The sequence below is a fragment of the Astyanax mexicanus genome, chromosome 1 (assembly GCF_023375975.1).
Source record: "Astyanax mexicanus isolate ESR-SI-001 chromosome 1, AstMex3_surface, whole genome shotgun sequence".
Lineage (NCBI taxonomy): Eukaryota > Metazoa > Chordata > Actinopteri > Characiformes > Acestrorhamphidae > Astyanax > Astyanax mexicanus.
In genome coordinates, this window is record NC_064408.1 from 129,825,113 (window position 1) to 129,849,767 (window position 24,655).

Genomic DNA, 24,655 nt, shown 5'->3' on the forward strand with positions numbered 1-24,655 from the left:
GGAAGTTGATCAATCCTGCAGATAACAACTGGGGTTTACACATAGGGTCCATTCCCTTCCCCCATACTCTACTCCCCCACTCACTTACTGTTGGCAATATGATCCGATAAGCAACCTTTAACCTTTAACCCACACATGAAAATCCTCCACCTAACAGCTTTAAATATATACATTAAATACTGCTGTATATAGCAGAACTTTTCATGTATTTTACTAAGGAAAAATCTGTGACTCCTTTTAGAGTACTAATCAGAGTCTCTGAATCTTCTGTTCCAATTGTAACTGTTTTTACCTGAAAACACAGGGAAAATTTGTAAATGGAGCAGAAAATCGTAACTGAAGTTGCGAGCTGAAGGGAGGTCAGCTGATAGCTGAGCACGACTATGCTCTGGAAATCTCCAGCAGCAAACAGGACCTGGAGGAACCGACTCTTCTCCGAAAACTCCGAGCAAAGTCCCGGTAGAGAAGAAAAGCGAACCCTGTGAGGAACAGTCAGAGATTTCCACCCTGATGTTCCTCGAATCCACCCGAAACATGGGAGAGAAAGCTGAAGGGCTGCTAGAGCTCAGAGAACAGGACAAACACAGCAGCAGTCTTATGCTCGCTATAGTTTCTCTAAAACGGTGCAGTTTAATGCGGAGGAAATGCAGCGATGCAGTTAAAGTAAAGACTAAAGAGTAAAGAGCTGACTTTGAGAAAGACTTACCATCTAACTGATGATCATTTCTTTCTCAGAACGGATTCCGCTGATCCACAGCGAAGACTGGAACTGTTCAATCCTACAGATTTACTAGCTGAAAGCTCGTGGATCTCCAGTTTCTGCGGGTTTTCGGATGGAAAACTAGTTCCATACTGCCACCTATCATACACTGCTGAAGAGGAAACCAGAGCCTCTCTAGTAAAGAGGACAATATTCAATTCAGAATGTGTTTTGGGCTTGTTTCACCTCTAGAGGGCGCTCTCGAGTGAGTCCAAAATTACCCTAAATGAATTGGTTTATATGGAGCAACTGAGCAAAATCAGAGTTTATAAATATTTTATTATTTTTCTACTGAAACTTTTACTCATTTCCTCAACAGAACACTATCAAATGATTCAGCACCGCAGATAAAACTCCGGTTTTTATAAAACATTTAAACTCCAGTTATCATTAAGCTTTAAAACGTGATCTGGCTGTAACTCAAGCATCAGTTCACCAACCAGTCAGCTCACAGTAGCAGTAATGCAGAGCTTTCATTTCCTGTTAAAAACACGTTTAATGAAGAAAAACGAGGAGGATTTCTACTTTTGAGAATTAAAAGAATATTCTGGCCAAGTGAATAGTATCTATTTTTAATTTGTGTTTTAGGTTTTTATTCATTTAAGACTCTTTCGCGGGCTCCCTCTAGCGGTTAGCAGTAATTTTCTGATATATCATCCACCCTGTTTTTAATAAATACATAAATCCAACTGTTATACCTGAATCCTTTCTATATAATACGAGCGCTTGTGTGTTCTTCTTAAAAAAAAAAGAAAAATATTTAATACATTTTATGCACAATCTGCCTGCAATTATTACTTCCAACAGAGCCTGGTAGTACATAATCTTCAGCTAGTTTTCAATGAGAATTGTTTTCAATTTCCTTATTGTCCCGCTTAACAATTTCATTACAAATACAGAGGCTTATCCTTGTCCTGCTAGATGTTAGTGCTGCCTTTGACACTATAGGTCACGTATTCTGCTTGATAGGTTAGAAAATCTTATAGGAATTAAAGGATCTGCCCTCACCTGGTTCAGATCATATCTGAGAGTGTGTTTATTTAGATAATGAATGTTCTTATTAGTCTAGAGTAAAATATGGTGTCCCACAAGGATCAGAAAAATGGGAGTATAAACAACTTTCTCTTACTTAATTCTAATAAAACAGAGTTCCCTATATTAGGTCCTAATATTGATAAAAACAGTCACTTAAGTATACCTGGTAAATCTGTGAGAAACCTAGGGGTCATATTTGACCCAGTTTTCTTGTTTGATGCACACATATGTAGCATAGTTAAAACTGCATTTAAAGTTGTGCACATTAATTTTTTTCCTTGCCACTGTGTCACCCCAATAACTGGCATCTCTGTGGTGCTGCTCATAAAAGGCGTGGGCCTGTTTTTCTCTGTAAAGCTGTTTAGTGGCAACGTTTGTTGTAAAAAGTGCTATATAAATAAAATTCAATTTAATTATGTAGCATTATATTTAATCAGTATTGCCTATCTGTGTTTATTAAATTCCATTCTTAATATGTACTATTGTGTGAGTTTAATTATTTAAATGTTTAATTATTTAAATTGAATTTATTGTTATTAATATTATTATTCTTATTATCACTACTACTACAGAATAACTAATATGCTATTTTATTAATAAAACACGTATAATAATAATAATTATTATTATTATTATTATTATTATTATTATTATTATAATGAAACGATTCATACATTTTTTTTATTTATTCATTATTGTGTATGTTTAATTATTTAAATATGAATTAATATTATTATTATTAACAACACAACATTATTACACTTATACACTATTTTAATGGTAAAACAATAGTAAAAAAAATTAACAACCAGAAAAAAACCCTGCAAATCTGCGGGGGAGAACTCTGAGAGACATACTTTCGGACCAATGAAATCACGCGATGAGTCTGACCCTAGCTCTGATTGGTTGGTCTTACCGCGCGAGTGACGCGGCTGTTGCTGGGTGAAATTTAGAGAGTTAGCTTTTTATCTAACTGAATAAAACTCCGTATTCTCATGTCCTGCTTGTGTTTTATGTTCATTAACAGTGTTTACTAACTGATTTACTGAGATCTCAGCAGAATGTGGAGCTGTATTTCACTACTGTGGCGGATATTAGCTAGTTTAAACAGTTTCAGCAGCAAAGCTGAAGAGTTTTCTCTCTCTGAGGGAAAGTTCTGGAACTGGGCTGAGGAGCTGCTTCACGGGTTAAACTGCAGTTTAAAGGTGAGGAGCGGGAAATTTACAGAATTTATCATTTAGTTACACTCAGACTAACAAACACACATCTACCTGTGTTTCTGGGATAATCTGAGTTCATACCTAGGTTACCTGAGGAGCTGAGGCTTCTCCCTTAAAAACCTTCTCCTGACCATTTCACTAAAAAGAAAACAAAACGACCTTAAATAAGTTTAATAAATCATTATTATTGGTAATATTTGCTGTTGTAGCAAAGATCCTTGTTTCAAAATCATAACCTGTCATATATGCTTGTTAACGGCTTTCATGACACGTCTTTACATTATTGTGTCTGATTGTGGAAACTTCACACTAGTCCTCAATCAGTTTGGACTGTGTGTCTCATAGACTGTATATAGCTGGACAGAGCATCGTCTCTTAAAAGTGAAGCCACCACAGGTCGGGCGCCCCCTGCTGTTCGGCTGCAGAAAGCTGTGTAACTCCACCCATCCCCATAGGTTTCAATGGCAAAACAGAACAACTTTCAATCACGCTTTTTTCTAATATACTGCAATTCTACCTCCATTATTTAAACGCAACAGCTAGTGTAACCTCTGCTTATATTGTCAAATTTTTATATTCCCACATAATTCGTTTTTTAAAACGTTATTCAGCTCTATTCAAAAAGGTGTGGTTATTGTAAAAGGGCTGCTTATGGGCGGGACCAATAACAGACCGTCAGCTCCGCTCCGCCCCGCTATGCAGTCGGGGACCGCGAGGCAGCCCTCAGGGGCGGGGTTATTCAAATGAGTAGGCTGCTATCCACAGTCTTTCTCCCTCCTCTGGTCTCTACTGCGCAGGATCACCAACATGGCAGAAGATTTTGGCTTCATTTTCATTGAATGAATGGGAACAGAGAACAGAGTGTCTCTTCACTCTTCCTTCACACTCTCCTCCCTTGAGTTACAAATGAAATGTAAAATTTACTGATGATCAGTGATGGTTTGAAGAATGCAGCTAACGATCAACACAGGAGTTACGCATCATATGTTCTCTCTTTACAATTATATTATAAATACAAGTCTTTACCAACATGCTCTAGTGTCCTCACAGGTGATGCAGTCTCACTGACTCCAGCACAGTGCACTTAAAAGCATATTTAGTAATGCGGCCAGCTTGAATCAATACTTTTAGAAAAGTAAATCATATCCAATTCCTATTCACTTAATAAGGTTCTTTTTAACTCTTATTTACTCATTACTTTAATTCACAGAAATTAGTTACAGATTACAAATGACAGGAAATGATTCTTTCTGTTCCAAGTGAAAACAACACAGAATACATTTTTAAATTCTTGATTCAAAAACTTTGACAGTAATAATGTAGTGGAGGTAAACAGGTTGCACGTTACTGGGCCAAAACTAACCATTAAAAAAAAAATAAAAAAAATACAGATTTTATATGTTAAACAAAGTGGCTAAAATAAAAAGAGGGCAAAAGAATGTACATGTTAGTACAACCCCAATTCTAATGGGCACATTGTGTGAGAAAAAAAAAAAACAGAACATGATGATTTGCAAATCCTTTAAAACCTAAATTCAATTGAATTCACAACAACGATATATATGTTAGACTTGGAAATGTTAGATTTGGAAATATTATACATTTTCATGGACAAACACTATAAAAATGAAACTTGAATATAACTTAGAGTAGTGTATAGTTGTAGAGCAGTATTCATTTACTGTCCACTGAAAAAAAACTCCACACACAGCCAATAATGTCTAAATAGCTGCAACACAAGTGATTACGTCTCACGGTAAACAAGTCCAAATTGTGCTCAATTGTTACTCAATGGAGTTACAAGGTTTCAGGTTTGGAGTTTAAGATACAATACTCTCATACTGGTCACTGGAACATATAATACACATTCAACATGGCACCTCATGGCAACGAACTTCTTGAGGATGTGAGAAACTGAAACTGAGCTCCAGCATGGTGACCAAGGTAATAGCTCCGTTTTCCAGGACAGGGCACATGTGTGCTGCCAGCATTGCTGCAGAGGTTGAAAAGATGGTTGATTAGCTTGTCAGTGCTCAGACCATAAACTGCACACTGCATTCAAACAATCCCAACATGTACTGTGACATTAGCAGAGCATGATCCCCTCCCTTTAGAAAATGGGCCGCATGACAACAACCCCAAACACCTCCAACTGCCTTGCTGAGGGAGATAAATATAAATGTGATGGACTGCCCAAGTATGTCTCCTGATTTAAACCAATTGATCACCTGTGGAGCATCCACAAGTGGAAGGTGGAGGGGCTTTAGGTATCTAGAGTGCCACCACTAAAAGACATAAATTTGAGTCATTTTAAGGTAACAAATCTATAAAGTCTACACTACTATTCTACGTTATATCCAAGTTTCATTTCTATAGTTTTGTCTCATGCATTAACATAAGAAAAGACCAAAGTAAAGTTGGATCACGTACATTTTCAGAAAATATTTCTTTTTAGTGAATCCATTAAATACCTAGTGACAATTCTAAAGTCTGTTAGGGTCCGAGGCATTTTATTTTATTTTTTTTACAGCAGGATTGGCAGATTCACCACTGGCAGCCTGTGCTCTTCACAGATGAAAGTAGCTAGAAAAGAGGCCGGAGACGCTGTGGAGAACGATCTGCTGCTGCATCGTGGGCCAGCATGACTGATTTGGCAATGGGTCAGCGATGGTGTGGGGTGGCATTTCTTTAGAGGGCCACACAGACATCCATGTGCTCGCCAGAGGTACCCCGACTGCATTTAGGTCCCGGGATGAGATCCTCGGACCCCTTGTGACACTGTATGCTGGTGCAGTGGGCCCTGAGTTCCTCCTGATGCAGGAGGAACCTGCAGTGTTCTCAAGTCTCACGCTTTGAGCGTGTGACACACGCACCTCAGCGAGTACACACGCCACACCAATTCACACATTCACGCTTGCCAATCAATCGGCTGCATATTTTAATGTACTCTCGTTGAGCCAATCACAATATAGATCGCTCTGTTGTTAGGCAGACCTAGTAAGAGGGTGTAGTGTCAGCCAGTGTCAGGTGCAAAGAACTGTCCGATTCGAAAGTTCTGAAACACACGTTAGTGAACAACTGAATAAGAACTGCACGCAACCTTAGTCTGACCCTCTAAAACCGTTCCAATTTCATATGTGGCCCCTTGGGAAAATTAATGGCTCATCCCTGGCCTACAGGCTGCATTTGACTTACAGTCTTGCAGCTTGTCAGTCAGACTAAAGTTCCAGCGTATAAATCGCCTGCATTTTCCTACAGGACAAATCATTCAAAGGCTTAAAATACTTAGGTACAGATTTTAAATGAGTAAACCAACATTCATTAAAAAGATCAGTGAGAAGTTCTGGATGTTAAATGACAAAGGATCTAGCAACCAGCTAGAAGCTAATAAGATTATATTATTTAATAATAACAGAAAAATAGATATGAAATTTGTAAATAACCAACTAAATTAAGAAAGAAATATAATCTAATGAATTACAAAATAAAAAATCGAAATATTCAAGACAGTACAAAAGCAGTACAAAAACAATAAAGTAGCATTACAAAAAAAACGCAAATATCCCAAAGTAAATAAACTGTGTCTAGAAGACTAAACAGGGAACAGAAGGAGCAGCTGCAGCGTGACTGTTCTAGTGGAATAATTAAAAAGTAAATACACAACAGAGAGCTGCGTACCACATAAAATCGCTCCATGGAAGCTAGTCCCACATTTCAAACTTTCCTCGGTATTCATAAGCCAAAAATAGAAAACAATGATTGTTCACGTCTCAAAGCACGCGCCCAAATCAGAAGTCTTTTGGGCACAAGTCCGAGTCAAGTCTGAAGTCTCAGCATCTGCGACTGTGATAAAAAGTACATTATACCAGCGAGTACCAAAAGATAGAGAATGTCCGACCATCTGTTCCTGACCTCAAGCTGAAACAGAACTTGGGTTCTGCAGCAGGACAATGATCCACAACACACCAGCAAGTCAACCTCTGAATGGCTTAAGAAAACCAAATACTTTGGAGTGGCCTAGTCAAAGTCCTGACCTGAATCCGATTAAGATGCTGTGGCATAACCTTAAAAAGGCCATTCATGCTGGAAAAGCTTCCAATGCTGCTGAATTACAACAATTCTGTAAAGATGAGTGGAGACAGAATTCCTCCACAGCGCTATAAAAGACTCACTGCAGGTTATCACAAACGCTTGGTTACAGTTTTTGCTGCTTAGGGTGGCCTGACCAGCTATTAGGTTTAGGGGTAATCACTTTTTCACACAGGGCCATGTAGGTTTGGATTTTTTTTTCTCCCTTAATAATAGACACCTTCATTTAAAAATAGCATTTGGTGTTTACCTGTGTTGTCTGACTAGTATTTAAATTGGTTTGATGTCCCGAAACATTTAAGTGTGACAAACATGCAAAAAAATCAGGAAGGGAAAACACTTTTTACACCGCTGTATGGTATATTGCTATAGCAGTGAATGCGCTGGTGTGAATGCGCTGGTGTAGTTGGAGAGAACTCTGGTAAATAAAACTCTTCCCACAGTCTGAGCAGTGATATGGTTTCTCTCCAGTGTGAATGCGCTGATGTCGTTGGAGAGTACTCTGGCGGCTAAAACTCTTTCCACAGTCTGAGCAGTGATATGGTTTCTCTCCAGTGTGAATGCTCTGATGTCGTTGGAGAGTACTCTGACGGCTAAAACTCTTTCTACAGTCGGAGCAGTGATACGGTTTCTCTCCAGTGTGAATGCGTTGGTGTAGTTGGAGAGTACTCTGACGACTAAAACTATTCCCACAGTCTGAGCAATAATACGGTTTCTCTCCAGTGTGAATGCGTTGGTGTAGTTGAAAATCTCTCTTACTGCTAAAACTCTTTTCACAGTGTGAGCAGTTATATGGTTTCTCTCCAGTGTGAATGCGCTGGTGTAGTTGAAAATCTCTCTTACTGCTAAAACTCTTCTCACAGTGTGAGCAGTTATACGGTTTCTCTCCAGTGTGAATGCGCTGGTGTCGTTGTAGAGTACTCTGTTGAGTAAAACTCTTCCCACAGTCTGAGCAGTGATACGGTTTCTCTCCAGTGTGAATGCGCTGGTGTAGTTGAAGATCTCTCTTATGGCTAAAACTCTTCCCACAGTCTGAGCAGTGGTGAGTTTTCTTCTTGCCTGTACTTTTCTGCATTTGTTTGGGAGGGGTAGGTGAAGATGTTTGCTGAGTACTGGAGATTTTTGTCGATGCCATGTTCGTTCCTTCTTCTAGCTTAAACTCTTTGTGAAATGCTCTGGTTGAGTTCATTTCTGTAGCTAAATTTTAAACAGGTTGGAAAGTCGACACTAGAAGCACGAGACCTGGAACTGGACAGCTTTCAGTTCTGGAAGAAGCAAAGAAAAAACAAAAACATCAGTGCAAACAGGAATAGAAATCTACATGCACATCTCAGTATTCATTACGAATTCCAATCTGGCATTCTAGATCATACTGCTGTTGGGTATGAAATATGAACTTCTCAGATCAATCGACCAAGTTTCTAATAGAGAGAAGTAAGTGAACCTGAAATTACCTGTCTGAAGCAGTGGGAGTGATTGTGGAACAGGTCCTTTAATGGCCAAATAGCGTCCTGTGTAGTAGAACCCCTCAAAATCCTCTCAGAACCTCAAGACCAAACACAAACCCTCTGCAGTGCCTGTGGATGAATGAACAGGCCTTTAGAAAAAAACAAAATACTTTTAGCATAAATTCTTTGACCTGCTATCAGTTTACACAGCAGGTTTTCAGGTAAATTTAGGATAAGAAAAGCACTGCCAAGGTAAATTTAACAGTTTTTACCAACTGTTTCTCTACACTAATCAACAAACTGTATGACACGATGGTAAGAAAAGCACTGCTGAGATAAATATATGTTTAAAATAGCATTTCTGAGGTAAACCATTGATATAATTACTTGATTAAATATAGGACAGCAAATGCATAAATACATAAAGCCATTTTGGGGAAGATTTATGGCTAAGGAAGTGTATAATTGCAAAAGCATTTCTGAGGTATGCTATGGTAAATTTATAACAGTAGCATCTCCAAGGTAAAACTGAAATAGCACTGCTGCGGTAAATTCATAAAAGTAAATAGAATTGTTCAGATAAATGCATGTTGTACGTATGGTTAATATATCTTTTTAAATACGTAATTTTGTATTGTCTTTCTGTTTAAAACCATGTTTAGTATATATCATTCAGACTTCTAACAACCAATTAAAATCATAAAATTTCCCTGTTTAATTATACTTATGGTATCAGCACATTTGAGGTAAATGAATAAGTACCATACTTTTCGGACTATAAGGCGCACCAGATAAGGTGCACTATCAAGGGATTTTCTGGTCTTTTTTCAAACATAAGGCGCATTTAGCGACACAAGTAAGGATATCTAGATCGAAGTGAGCAAGTGTGTCACCATATTTTCCTTTTAACGAGACAGCACCTAAGAAAATAAAACTGTAATTCTTATAATAAAAAAAACATTTCTGTCAAAGTCGATTGAGTGCTGGATATTAATCTACACATTTCTCCCCTGAAAACCATTTATTTGGGTGAATAAACAAGCTGACTGCATTTATTTACAGTAAGCTTAAAATTCCATTTTTTTCTCCAAGGGTAAGCACTAGCCCCAGTCAGCAACGATTCCCAGCCCCGGTTAGCAGCACTAGCCAGTCCCAGTTAGCAGCACTAAATTATTTATACTTAGTACTTCTTTATACAGAGTAGCTTTATTGCTCCTTACAACCTGACTGGTAAAATTCCTACATAACATGCACTGGATTATAAGGCGGACTGGCAATTTTTGGAAAAAGTTACGAATTTTAGGTGTGCCTTACAGTACATAATAAATATATGTTATTTTTAAAATATCCTATATGGGCTCTCGGGCAAGTGTAATCATTACAGTCATTACTAACGTTTGCTTCTGGGTTTGTGAGTCCCAAACACTAGAAACCCTATCCTTACCCTTATGTAAACCTCTCCTCTTTGTTGAAGTTCAATAATAATAATAATTAGTATGTTTACTGATGGAGTGAACAAACAGAAAGAACTGCAACTGCAGAAGAAAATCATAGGGTGTAGTTTAGTACCATAGATTAAGGGTCTTATTAAAAAAGGATACTTAGATTTCTTTAATAAGTAGGATGTATTCTAGCAAAATAGTGCTACTAAAGCATACCCCAGAACATTCAGAAGCAACAGCTGGAGTCCACATCCACTTTATTTTCCCTTATTTAGCTTAACCCCGTACTTCATACGACTTTCAATTCATCCAGGTGTGGTACTAGGAAACGGCTGATAAAAAGGTGTGTACATTGGTGGAATATATAAAACTCAACAGAGCACTAGGTTGTAATAAGAAATAAAATTAAATAATAAACAGTAAATGGTTTAGTGAACTGCAGTGCTGTAACCACGAGCCAGCTGACCCGTTCTATCCGAATGAGTGGTTCCTCGCTTTTGTTTAAAGAGGTGTTCTTATCTAATGCATTGGACAACAAGCACACAAAATCATAAGACACACACAAGAGCACGGAGCTAAGAGCTTGGTTAACCTAAACAACAGAACTGGAGCCATTTACCTTCATAATCAAAAATAAACTGCTCGAAAAAGGACTTACATTCCTTATGGAGTTTCTCTCGATAGTTCCTCGACGGTTCTGGTAACGTCGTCCTGCCTAGTGCGGAAAAACATGAGGAATAATAAAACCCATGCATTTTCGTAGCGGTGCTCCAAACCGGAAATAGGTTTATCCATCACCTCGCCCGGAACTTGACCCCTCCTCCTTGCGTGAAAAAGGCTTTTAGCGTGTGAAGGAACACATTTCAAAATAAAAGACCACCCCTTAATATCAAGTCATTCTGCAATGATGTGTTATTAAATTAATCGACGGTTAGTTTGACCGAGCGTTTGGAAGTGGAGGTTGGCTTGACCAAGTCCCGAAACGGTTTAAAAAAACAAATATATCCAATAAATAAAGCTGTACATACCAGCGTGACTCACCAACAACGTGTAAAACGCACTATATATGTTTTATTTAAAAAACTTTGACAGTAACGATGTAATGGCAGCATGATTAACTCCACAGAAATATGGATTTGTGTGGAACACAGAACCCACAGAACCTTCTTCAGAACCAGTCAGCTCAGAACCAGTCAGCTCACAGTAGCAGTAATGCACAGCTTTCATTTCCTGTTAAAAACACGTTTAATGAAGAAAAACTCTAAGAGGATTTCTACTTTTGAGAATTAAAAGAATATTCTGGCCAAGTGAATAGTATCTATTTTTAATTTGTGTTTTAGGTTTTTATCTCCATTCACTCCCATTCATTTAAGACTCTTTCGCGGGCTCCCACTAGCGGTTAGCAGTAATTTTCTGATATATCATCCACCCTGTTTTTAATAAATACATAAATCCCACTGTTATACCTGAATCCTTTCTATATAATACGAGCGCATGTGTGTTCTTGTTAAAAAAAGGAAAATATTTAATACATTTTATGCACAATCTGCCTGCAATTATTACTTCCAACAGAGCCTGGTAGTACATAATCTTCAGCTAGATTTTAATGAGAATTGTTTTCAATTTCCTTGTAAATGACAGCTGAATATTTTATTTATTTATTTATTTTTCTTTGGTAAATGATGCAGTTCTACCACTCTACATTTTGGGCTTTTATTTTGAAGAGCTCCGGTCTTATTCTACTACCTCCTGTTATTACTGACGCTAAACCTTCTGTTCGAGTTCTCACCATAATGCTGTGCACGTTGCTCCAGAAACGGTAAAAACATGAGAACAAATTAATTATTTATTAAGATATTTTATTGTAGTTTGCTCCGTTTTTTGTGTCATTTGTATGTCACGCATAGACTGTCACTGAGAGGTGTGTGGAAGATAGGCTGTTGGCAGACAAAGCTCAAACTTAGCGCCCTTGGAAGCAGAAGGAGGTATGAAGAGACAAATTGTGCATTAATTCAAATGAGTAATTTATTTCATTTAAGACAAAGAGAAATGGTTATTATTATTTTGTTTTCAGTAGGAACTGTAACTCATAATAACTTAAAAGGTTAAATTCATGTGGAAGTTTGCTAAGACTTACTAATTTAAAAGTTTAAATACTGTTCTATTCATTATCTGTGAAATATGGTACTATGGCATTTGTGTTTTGTATCTATTATGTAGTTTTCACGGTGTCAAAACGTCTGTGGTGAGAAGAGGAGAGAAATAAAGTTACACCAGTAGAAGCTCCGAGCATTGTCTTGTGATTAATCCAAGTGGGCCGCTATATTCCTTATTGTCCCGCTTAACCATTTCTTTACAAATACAGAGGCTTATCCTTGTCCTGCTAGATGTTAGTGCTGCCTTTGACACTATAGGTCACGTATTCTGCTTGATAGGTTAGAAAATCTTATAGGAATTAAAGGATCTGCCCTCACCTGGTTCAGATCATATCTGAGAGTGTGTTTATTTAGATAATGAATGTTCTTATTAGTCTAGAGTAAAATATGGTGTCCCACAAGGATCAGAAAAATTGGAGGATAAACAACTTTCTCTTACTTAATTCTAATAAAACAGAGTTCCCTTTATTAGGTCCTAATATTGATAAAAACATAAAAAGACAGTCACTTAAGTATACCTGGTAAATCTGTGAGAAACCTAGGGGTCATATTTGACCCAGTTTTCTTGTTTGATGCACACATATGTAGCATAGTTAAAACTGCATTTAAAGTTGTGCACATTAATTTTTTTCCTTGCCACTGTGTCGCCCCAATAACTGGCATCTCTGTGGTGCTGCTCATAAAAGGCGTGGGCCTGTTTTTCTCTATAATTTTTTTTTTTAATTTTTTTTTTCTCTATAATTTTTTTTTCTCTCCTGTTTTGTGGTAACGTTTGTTGTAAAAAGCGCTATATAAATAAAATTCAATTTAATTATGTAGCATTATATTTAATCAGTATTGCCTATCTGTGTTTATTAAATTCCATTCTTAATATTTACTATTGTGTGAGTTTAATTATTTAAATGTTTAATTATTTAAATTTAATTTATTGTTGTTAATATGATTATTCTTATTATTATCACTACTACTACAGTATAACTAATATGCTATTTTATTAATAAAAAAATGTATGAATCATTTCGTATAATAATAATAATAATAATAATTATTATTATTATTATTATACGAAATGATTCATACATTTTTTTTATTTATTCATTATTGTGTATGTTTAATTATTTAAATATGAATTACTATTATTATTATTAACAACACAACATTATTACACTTATACACTATTTTAATGGTAAAACAATAGTAAAAAATTTAACAACCAGAAAAAAACCCTGCAAATCTGCGGGGGAGAACTCTGAGCGACAGACTTTCAGACCAATGAAATCACGCGATGAGTCTGACCCTAGCTCTGATTGGTTGGTCTTACCGCGCGAGTGACGCGGCTGTTGCTGGGTGAAATTTAGAGAGTTAGCTTTTTAGCTAACTGAATAAAACTCCGTATTCTCATGTCCTGCTTGTGTTTTATGTTCATTAACAGTGTTTACTAACTGATTTACTGAGATCTCAGCAGAATGTGGAGCTGTATTTCACTACTGTGGCGGATATTAGCTAGTTTAAACAGTTTCAGCAGCAAAGCTGAAGAGTTTTCTCTCTCTGAGGGAAAGTTCTGGAACTGGGCTGAGGAGCTGCTTCACGGGTTAAACTGCAGTTTAAAGGTGAGGAGCGGGAAATTTACAGAATTTATCATTTAGATACACTCAGACTAACAAACACTCATCTACCTGTGTTTCTGGGATAATCTGAGAGATAAAGTCCATACCTAGGTTACCTGAGGAGCTGAGGCTTCTCCCTTAAAAAAAAAACCTTCTCCCGCCCATTTCACTAAAAAGAAAACAAAACTACCTTAAATAAGTTTAATAAATCATTATTATTGGTAATATTTGCTGTTGTAGCAAAAATCCTTGTTTCAAAATCATAACCTGTCACATATGCTTGTTAACGGCTTTCATGACACGTCTTTAAATTATTGTGACTGATTGTGGAAACTTCACACTAGTCCTCAATCAGTTTGGACTGTGTCTCTTCACACTCTCCTCCCTTGATTTACAAATGAAATGTAAAATTTACTGATGATCAGTGATGGTTTAAAGAATGCAGCTAAGGATCAACACAGGAGTTACGTATCATATGTTCTCTCTTAACAATTATATTATAAATACAAGTCTTTACCAACATGCTCTAGTGTCCTCACAGGTGATGCAGTCTCACTGACTCCAGCACGGGGCACTTAAAAGCATATTTAGTAACAGCTTGAATCAATACTTTTAGAAAAGTAAATCATATCCAATTCCTATTCACTTAATAAGGTTCTTTTTAACTCTTATTTACTCATTACTTTAATTCACAGAAATTAGTTACAGATTACAAATGACAGGAAATGATTCTTTCTGTTCCAAGAGAAAACAACACAGAATACATTTTTAAATTCTTGATTCAAAAACTTTGACAGTAATAATTTAGTGGAGGTAAACAGGTTGCACGTTACTGGGCCAAAACTAACCATTAAAAAAAAAAAAAAAAAAAAAAAAATACAGATTTTATATGTTAAACAAAGTGGCTAAAATAAAAAGAGGGCAAAAGAATGTACATATTAGTACAACCCCAATTCTAATGGGCACATTGTGTGAGAAAAAAAAAACAGAACATAATGATTTGCAAATCCTTTAAAAGCTAAATTCAATTGAATTCACAACAACGATATATATGTTAGATTTGGAAATATTATACATTTTCATGGACAAACACTATAAAAATGAAACTTGAATATAACTTAGAGTAGTGTATAGTTGTAGAGCTGTATTTATTTACTGTCCACTGAAAAAAAACTCCACACAGAAGTCTTTTGGGCACAAGTCCGAGTCAAGTCTGAAGTCTCTGCATCTGCGACTGTGATAAAAAAAAGTACATTATACCAACAGTAAAACATGGCGGTGGTAATGTGATGGTCTGGGGCTGTTTTGCTGCATCAGGGCCTTGAAGACTGGCTTTGATAAATGGAACGATGAATTCTGCTGTCTACTAAAAGATAGAGAATGTCCGACCATCTGTTCGTGACCTCAGGCTGAAACAGAACTTGGGTTCTGCAGCAGGACAATGATCCAAAACACACCAGCAAGTCAACCTCTGAATGGCTTAAGAAAACCAAAGACTTTGGAGTGGCCAAGTCAAAGTCCTGACCTGAATCCGATTAAGATGCTGTGGCATAACCTTAAAAAGGCCATTCATGCTGGAAAAGCTTCCAATGCTGCTGAATTACAACAATTCTGTAAAGATGAGTGGAGACAGAATTCCTCCACAGCGCTATAAAAGACTCACTGCAGGTTATCACAAACGCTTGGTTGCAGTTGTTGCTGCTTAGGGTGGCCTGATCAGCTATTAGGTTTAGGGGTAATCACTTTTTCACACAGGGCCATGTAGGTTTGGATTTTTTTTCTCCCTTAATAATAAACACCTTCATTTAAAAATAGCATTTGGTGTTTACCTGTGTTGTCTGACTAATATTTAAATTGGTTTGATGTCCCGAAACATTTAAGTGTGACAAACATGCAAAAAATCAGGAAGGGAAAACACTTTTTACACCGCTGTATGGTATATTGCTATAGCAGTGAATGCGCTGGTGTGAATACGCTGGTGTAGTTGGAGAGAACTCTGGTAAATAAAACTCTTCCCACAGTCTGAGCAGTGATACAGGTTCTCTCCAGTGTGAATGCGCTGGTGTATTTTGAGAGAAATCTTATGACTAAAACTCTTCCCACAGTCTGAGCAGTGATACGGTTTCTCTCCAGTGTGAATGCGCAGGTGTGTTGTGAGACTACTCTGCAAATTAAAATTCTTCCCACAGTCTGAGCAGTAATACGGTTTCTCTCCAGTGTGAATGCGCTGATGTCGTTGGAGAGTACTCTGACGGCTAAAACTCTTCCCACAGTCTGAGCAGTGATACGGTTTCTCTCCAGTGTGAATGCGCTGGTGTATTTGAAGATCACTCTGACGGCTAAAACTCTTTCCACAGTCTGAGCAGTGATATGGTTTCTCTCCAGTGTGAATGCGCTGGTGTAGTTGGAGAGTACTCTGACGACTAAAACTATTCCCACAGTCTGAGCAGTAATAAGGTTTCTCTCCAGTGTGAATGCGTTGGTGTAGTTGAAGATCCCTCTGACGACTAAAACTATTCCCACAGTCTGAGCAATAATACGGTTTCTCTCCAGTGTGAATGCGTTGGTGTAGTTGAAGATCTCTCTGACTGCTAAAACTCTTCTCACAGTCTGAGCACTGATACGGTTTCTCTCCAGTGTGAATGCGCTGGTGTCGTTGTAGAGTACTCTGATGGCTAAAACTCTTCCCACAGTCTGAGCAGTGGTGAGTTTTTTTCTTGCCTGTACTTTTCTGCATTTGTTTGGGAGGGGTAGGAGAGGATGTTTGCTGAGTACTGGAGATTTTTGTCGATGCCATGTTTGTTCCTTCTTCTAGCTTAAACTCTTTGTGAAATGTTCTGGTTGAGTTCATTTATGTAGCTAAATTTTAAACAGGTTGTAAAGTCGACACTAGGAGCAGGGGACCTGGAACAGGACAGCGTTCAGTTCTGGAAGAAGCAAAGAAAAAAAAAACTTCAGTGCAAACAGGAATAGAAATCTACATGCTAATCTGAGTATTTATTACAAATTCCAATCTGACATTCTAGATCGTACTGCTGATGTGTATGAAATATGAACTTCTCAGATCAATCGACCAAGTTCCTAATAGAGAGAAGTAAGTGAACCTGAAATTACCTGTCTGAAGCAGTTGGAGTGATTCTGAAAGAGGTCCTTCAATGGCCAAATAGCGTCCTGTGTATTAGAACCCCTCAAAATCCTCTCAGAACCTCAGGGCCAAACACAAACCATCTGCAGTGCCTGTGGATGAATAAACAGGCCTTTAGAAAAAACAAAAGTCTTTTAGAATCAATTTTTGGATCTGCTATCAGTTTACACAGCAGGTGTTCAGGTAAATTTAGGATTAGAAAGCACTGCCAAGGTAAATGCAACAGTTTTTACCAACTGTTTCTCTACACTAATCAACATACTGTATGACACTATGGTAAGAAAAGCTGGGATAAATACATGTTTAAAATAGCATTTCTGAGGTAAACCATTGATATCATTACTTGATTAACTATAAGACAGCAAATGCATAATTATACATAGCCATTTTGGGGAAGATTTATGGCTAAGGAAATGTATTATTGCAAAAACATTTCTGAGGTATATGTGTACCTAAACTGACCCATGCTAATGTAAATGTATAATTAGAGTAGCACTTCTAATGTAAATTCATTAAGTAAATAGAAATTCTCAGATAATGTGTAATTCTTCTTACATGTGTAATTTTGTATTGTCTTATTCTTTAAAACCATGTTTAGTATATATTATTCAGACTAGTGATGGGACGATACACTTTTTTCAGCTCTGATCCGATACAGATATAAAACTGATATAAAATTGCATATACGACACAAATACCGATACTTTTAGTTTATTAATAGCACTATGATTAAGGTTACATAATGAGGCTGAAACAGGCCATACAGCCCTTTGAAGAATATACACAAGTGCATTTAATGTAAATGCATTTAAAAGTAATTTATTTGACACACTTTATATGCAAATACACAATAGTTTCCTTTCAAATGAAATGTTTTAATTTTTACTGAAAAATTACAAAAAAAAAAAAAGTTAAATATTAAAAACGTTAAATATTAAATTCAGGGCATTTTTTTTTGCAACGGTTGCGCAGGAGACTTATTTTAATAGGTAGCGTAGAGGATAAGCTGCAATAGCTAACGGCTATCCGGCGAAACTAACTGTATTTCCGAACTACATTAATGACAGTTTTTAATAACAGATGGGTGTGTTTATGCTGGTTAGTGTTTGTAGATGCTGTGGTTTTATAGGATATGTGAATTATGACTATAGTTTACTCCAGTCTGTAGTTTAATACCTTTACAACACCAGAATGCAGCTGTGGGACATTGTGTGAAACAAAAATAAAACAGAACACATTTGCAAATCCTGGTCAATTTTGATACTGACCTTATTTTGATAAAAACTTTACTTAGTAAAGTAAAAAAAAAAAAATTGTCATAAATTTACCAATACTAACCCAAAATGCATTAAATAATGCTGTATATATCAGAATTACTCACCAACGCTACCCATAAAAGGGGTGTAAAAACCCACTTTAGTAACAATACAGGAAGTTGATCAATCCAGTAGATAACAACTGTAGACAACAACCCCTCCACTCACTCACCTTTAACTGCATGACAATAACAAGATCCTAACCCTAAAGCCAGGCGGACACTGTGCGATTTTTTTAATCGGATGCGTTCTGGAGAGCTCAAACTGCACGTTTGAATCGTTTGTCGTGTATGAACAACGCCTGCGATTCATCTGCACACACTGTACGGTCCGACTGTCCTGCTGCGACGGGGGAGCTTACACTGCACGTCTAAACGCAGCCCGTAGGCGGAGCTTTCTTTGCGTACAAACTCTCGCTTCAACACAACGCCTTGCAAAAGAAAGCGCTTAGCTTTACTTATTTGTGCCCTGTTGTGCGCTGAAAGTCCACGGAAGAGACGTACCGTACATGGACTCGCAGGTGGCTGAGGCGACGTGGACTCTACGGGTTGTCCGTTTTACAGAAGGAGAGCGCATAGAAAAATGACTGCGCGTCAGGCTGCGAAAGAAACACCAGCAGCTTAAATAAAATAAAATAATATTATTTTTTATTCTGTTTATTGTTTATGTAAAAACTGGTTTTGCAACACTGAATATTAAACAAGCAATCGGTTATTCAGACTGGATAGGGACCCTCATTTACAGTGCCGCTGAGCATTAACAGTTTAAAAGGGATTAAAAATATATATAAAAATAGGAAGAAAAAAATGACATTTATTATAGACGAATAAAATATATACGTAAAAAAGGAAAAATAGGACCTTAAAAAAAGATCATAAAAATTGACATAAAAGGTAAAAAAAATTATATCTTATGAAGATATATATTTAATGATTTGATTAATAAAAGAAGAAAAATAATTAAAATGAATAAATAAAAAATATAAAGTATAAACTCATTAAAAATTCGTTTAAAATAACCCAGGCTTTCTGCAGAATAATCAAAGTTTCAGTTAGTTTCAGTTTCAAATCATGAAAAAAGCTCACCAAAACCTCAAACTATTCTTTATATTTGACTATATTTACTTACAGGTCCTTTGCTTGTACTTAGGCCCTTACTTATTTTTATTCAACTGAACTGGGTTTCTGTAGCCTCGCACTGAATTCAGCTCCGGGCTGCGAAAGAGAGCGAGAGAGAGGCGCAGCGCATTTTGTCTGATTTATCTTGATTAATTATCAGTACTTTATTACTTTATTAGCTTTAGTAAGTTTAATAGCACTAATTTTACTACACTTCTCCGACCTTATTTATTAAAACGTTTATATTAGAAGACAGAGGTTAATATGCGGGCAATGCCGCGCGCAATGCCACGCGCTGCGCTAAGCTGGCTTTGCGTGGCTAATATTCTGGAGCACTGGACGAGATTTTAATTAATAAATTAACATATTTATAATTTTAATAAATTTGCCCTGGCTAAAAGAAACGAATTATAAAATATAGCTTTATATTTCTGTGCATGTTTTAAGGTTTATATAATTGACGGGCAGCACCAGAGGCTGACAATGTGCTTTATTTTTCAGATATAATAGCAAAGTGAAATAAAATAAATTTATGTTTGTCAAAGATATTTTCTCTTTTAATTTTTCTTTTCAAAAACTCCAGCTATTGACTGAGAATAAGCATCTGTTGAAATTCTTAAACAGCAGAATTCCTGTGTCTGCTATATTAAGATATAAGTCTGTGTACCGAACATAAATATACATATAAATCCTTATAACTGACAGAAATAAATATGACTAATAATTATTTATAGTTACTGTGCAGATTTTTGGGAAAACAGGTCGTAACGTTAAGAAATCGGCCCGCAAAACAGCTCACACTGTGAGACAAGCGACCAAAATTTCTGGCATGTCAGAAATCCCTGGTCGCGTCCGACTGCTCATTCGCAGCTCGTATGGGCAATTAATCGGACATCGCTTCCCCTCTCACACTGCACGACAAACGACGCACGATCAAGCTAAAATTCGGCCCGATCATGATATTCAGTCGCATCCGACCAGATCGGGCTTAAAATCGGGCTAAAATCGCAGTGTCCGCCTGGCTTAAGTTACTGTGGCCGATTATGATCCGATCAGCAACCTTTAACCTTTGAAGATCCTCCACCTAACAGCTTTAAAAATATACATTAAATAATGCAGCACTTTTCTTAAAGATTTTATTTTATTAAAGAAAAATATCAGTAACTCAATTTTTGATTATTATTTAGAATTCGTGCTGGACTCTATGGAGCTACTAAGGCGATTTCCAGTATAAACAAAAATAATGCATGGCCACAACTTATTAAGGTAGGGGTTTGAGCAATAAGGCCAGTTAAATAGCGGCTTCGTGTCGGTCTGGGATTTCCAACCTGATGTTCCTCGAATCCACCCGAAACATGGGAGAGAAAGCTGAAGAGCTGCTAGAACTCAGAGAACAGAACAAACACAGCAGCAGTCTTATGCTCGCTATAGTTTCTCTAAAACGGTGCAGTTTAATGCGGAGGAAATGCAGCGATGCAGAAAGAGGAGTAAAGAGCTGGAAGAAAAAGAGTGAGAGCAGTGCAATAAGGAGAAGTTGGAGCTCGGGGAAAGACTGAAAGAAAGAAAGAAAGAGAGAGAGAGAGAGAGAGAGAGAGAGAGAGAGAGAGAGAGAGAGAGAGAGAGAGAGATCTATCGGAGGAGGTGGAGTTGTTTGGAAATCCAATGTTGTCCAAACAACGAGCTATTCCATCAACTGAACACGGACTATTTGAGAGCACGAGAAAGACTTACCATCTAACTGATGATCATTTCTTTCTCAGAACGGACTCCGCTGATCCACAGCGAAGACTGGAACTGTTCAATCCTACAGATTTACTAGCTGAAAGCTCGTGGAGATCCAGTTTCTGCGGGTTTTCGGATGGAAAACTAGTTCCATACTGCCACCTATCATACACTGCTGAAGAGGAAACCAGCCGCCCAATAGTATAAAGTAGTGTTGCCAACTCCTCAGTAAGGAAAGTAGCTATTGGCTGTCCTAAAAGTCGCTAGAAGTCGCTAAATGACGTCATCATCTAATTTGCATAATACATGTTTTTGAAGCTGTAAAGGATTAAGGTTGTGGGAGAAAAAAAAGAGTAGAAACACTCTAAATATGTTAGAAATGTTACAAATGAACTCTAACAAATGAACAACTTCTATTGCTTTTTAAATAGGACGTCACTTTTTTTTTACAATAACTTCATTTTTACGTGAATTTTAGTGTTTTTTTGTTTGTTTGTTGTTTTTTTTATTTTTTTAAGTTTTCTTTATTTTTAAACCTATTATAGACAAATTGTTCAATGGTTCAATAGATATTTAGGTTTTTACAAAGAGGCAGACACTGTGGAGGAGGTGAGTCACAGGCTATGTGGTGAATGAGGTGAGTGACTGACTGAGACTGTATTAGTTAAATTCAGTGATTTATTTTCGTGTCACACTGAAGACACATTTATATTTACATCCTGCTCTGTAAATACGTGGGCGGGGTCAGTCAGTGGTGGCTTTGGTCATGCGCAGTTTATTTACAGTGTGTTCGTGGAGTGGTGTGGGTGAGACCGCACTGAGTGTTGAGGGGCGGGGCTCACGGCAGCTATACCCTTCTCGAGATTTCTGGCGACTGGTTTCATGGCTGAAAATTAGCTTGCAGGTAGTCATAGTATTACCAATATGAGAAATATGAGCTGGTTAGTTGGTCGCTTTTAAGCATGCTACTTTACATTTTCAGAACGAATTCATATATAGAAGAGTTATTACATATTATATGGCATTAATGAAGAATGAGAAAAGTGTTCCTTTTCTATCACACAAGTAAAAAAGTAAATATATATATATATATATATATATATATATATATATATACATATGTACATATGTACATATGTATATATATATATATATATATATATATATATATATATATATATATATATATATATATATATATATATATATATATATGTGTGTGTAAAAGGAGGTGTGGTTTAGAGCTTCTTGCTGTCAGAAAGGAGAACTACCTCCATCTAGTGCCATTAAGATGTTTTTACACACAAATAAACTCTTGCGTGTTTGTGATCTTCTAAGAGAATGTTATAATATATTATGTGGCACCAAAACAGCCCTTCTAGAAAACCTCTGGAGTTCCTATTATTTTTATTATTTTAAAAATAAAAATGGAAATTTGTTTACATAATACTTAAGTGCTCCAGTGGTTTTCTTAAAGTGCTTAATTAAGGGAAAGCCTCACATTATGTGGCTAAACTTCAGCTGGGTTACACTGTGATTCAGCAGGAGATGCTCTCCTGTCAGATTCCTGTCACATTAGCCTGTTAGCAGCTAACAGAGTTAGCAGTGAATTAGCCCCGTTTCTCTTAAACTGTTTAATAAACTGAGAAAAACACTAATAATTTGTGGTTACATAGATGAGATTAAACAACTTGAAATAAAACTAATCTAATTAAACGCTGATTTTAGGTCAAACATAAGGAACCGGCTAAATGAACTATTGTAACCTTCCTAGTGTTAGCTAAGCTAGCTACTGAATGAATATACCCAAAGTTTCTGAGGAGAAAGAGCATTTATTAACTGTTTAATGTAAATGAAAAGGTTTTATTTAAAAGATTTGGACAAAATGACTTGCCACTATTCTCACAAGTCTTCTAACTACAATCTGTCTTTAAGCTAATTTACCCCAGTAAGAGCAAATCATCCTCAAATTTGACCTCAGTTTAAGTTTTATTGCTTGTTAGCACTAGCTAACATATTTTATGTTTCTTCACACAGTTCTTTCTTAATTTCATTCCCCCCCCCGCATTACTCACACGTTTACTTTTACTTTTAATTCATGTATTCTTTTCTCTCCAGTCTCTCTTAGTTAAAAAGACAGATATTTGTATAATAATTAGATCAATATTAGTTTTGTTCTCCAAGATCCCTGCATTTAATTTTAAGAAGGAACTTATCATCTACAGCAAGTCATCCAATACGTTGAAATTTGAAATGTATTTTATATAAAGATCTGTTTTGATAGTACATAATGTTTTGTGTCATTATTACAAGAGCACAAACACGCCAGAGTTTATTTATATAAAATGTAGAACATCTTAATGACACTAGATGGAGGCAGTGCTCCTTCCTCACAGCAAGAATTGCTTAACTTCTAAGCATTGTTATGACAATGTACACATATACAGTAAGCACATCATGAAAAGATGCAATATTAACTAAATTTTCTAATAAAAAGGGAAAATTTACATTATTATTATTCTTCATTAAATTATGCTATAATCTATAATAGAAGTAACTATATTAAAACAAGTATTTGCTTTCTCTGGCTGAAACATAAGCCTGTTATTTAAAGTTAAGAAGCAACAGACATATATAGATATATATAGAATATAAAATATCATCATCATCATACCAATATCATTATTTACAACAACTTTACACAATACAGTTTATTTATGAACACATTACACTGCTGGAAACTTGTATAAAAATATTTAGGAAATAAATTAATTTTAAGATAAATCATGGTCGTGACATTTTGTGATGCCAAAGACAATTTGTATGGATGATCAATTAATTTAGTAATTCTAATAAGAATGTATGTGTACACAATATTCTTAATGTTTGAACAATTACAAAAGATACTTATATTGTTGTGCTTTTAAAATTATCTTATTAAAAATGTTTGTCTTTGGCCCATATATACTTATTTCTATCAGAAGCAGATTATATCTGCCCAATATCATTTATTTTACTCCAATATTCAAACACACAGAGTTCATTAATAATAGCATGGCATAATGAATTAGATTTTTTTTACAATAATATATTGTTGCAGAAATAGAGGGTCAGGTGGGGATTGTGTTACAGAGTGAACAGTCTCAGTGCCAAATTTATGATGCAATGTGGAATTGTGTTTAGTCATTTCTTATTTTTAACAATAATATAAGATAAATAAGTATTATTGTATAAATAAACAGCTATAAGACTTAGGTCCAAATGTACATCGTAAAAGGAAATAAAGATAATACAAAATTAATAAAATGTGTGGCAGTTGTCTATGAATTGCTCATATAACAGCTGCTTTAAATCTCTAACACTATATAAAATCAGAATAGATGGTCTAAAATACTATTAATACAATGTTTTAAAATGTTTATTTAAATGGGCAGCAGTTCATATAATAATTTGGATCAATTTGATCATTTATTCCAATATGTTTCCTAAAATGTGTTTTAGATGTGACCAAATGTAATTGTAATTGTAAGATGTACATTAATATCATTGTTACGCAGCCTGGCTCTCCTTCCACACTACCGGACTCTATTTCCCAGA

General features: G+C 36.2%; 5 protein-coding genes across 6 annotated transcripts in view; all 5 read right to left on the reverse strand.

Annotated features, from left to right (window-relative positions):
- Positions 1-911, reverse strand: part of LOC125785583 (zinc finger protein 345-like) — a 28,319-nt gene extending 27,408 nt beyond the window's left edge. The window contains exon 1 of the mRNA XM_049469415.1: positions 707-911. The gene's annotated coding sequence lies outside the window, so the exon portion shown is untranslated. The remainder of the gene's footprint in view (positions 1-706) is intronic.
- LOC125785459 (zinc finger protein 239-like) overlaps positions 1-10,647 on the reverse strand; it is a 27,447-nt gene extending 16,800 nt beyond the window's left edge. Inside the window, exon 1 of the mRNA XM_049469176.1 lies at positions 10,614-10,647. The gene's annotated coding sequence lies outside the window, so the exon portion shown is untranslated. The remainder of the gene's footprint in view (positions 1-10,613) is intronic.
- The window catches only part of LOC125785578 (zinc finger protein 239-like), a 33,408-nt gene extending 16,800 nt beyond the window's left edge, over positions 1-16,608 (reverse strand). Inside the window, exon 1 of the mRNA XM_049469388.1 lies at positions 13,827-16,608. Within this exon, the coding sequence (XP_049325345.1) occupies positions 15,679-16,608 (930 nt within the window). The 3' untranslated portion in view covers positions 13,827-15,678. The remainder of the gene's footprint in view (positions 1-13,826) is intronic.
- LOC125785584 (zinc finger protein 239-like) overlaps positions 1-21,243 on the reverse strand; it is a 23,339-nt gene extending 2,096 nt beyond the window's left edge. The window contains exon 1 of the mRNA XM_049469430.1: positions 21,068-21,243. The gene's annotated coding sequence lies outside the window, so the exon portion shown is untranslated. The remainder of the gene's footprint in view (positions 1-21,067) is intronic.
- Positions 4,172-10,772, reverse strand: LOC125785586 (zinc finger protein 239-like). 2 transcript variants are annotated; one of them, XM_049469450.1, is made up of 3 exons: positions 10,653-10,772; positions 8,559-8,681; positions 4,172-8,369 (listed from the first exon to the last, which is right to left on the reverse strand). In XM_049469450.1, exon 3 carries the CDS (start codon positions 8,291-8,293, stop codon positions 7,448-7,450), a length of 846 nt encoding a protein of 281 aa, XP_049325407.1. In that variant the 5' UTR covers positions 8,294-8,369; positions 8,559-8,681; positions 10,653-10,772; the 3' UTR covers positions 4,172-7,447. The 2 variants fall into 2 exon arrangements, with proteins under 2 accessions (XP_049325407.1, XP_049325413.1); XM_049469456.1 differs by having other exon boundaries at positions 8,559-8,701.
- Positions 21,244-24,655: the final 3,412 nt, after the last annotated feature.

Coding starts and splice junctions, on each gene's coding strand:
- LOC125785586 (XM_049469450.1), bottom strand. CDS start 8,293: ATGAACTCAACCAGAGCATTTCACAAAGAGTTTAAGCTAGAAGAAGGA.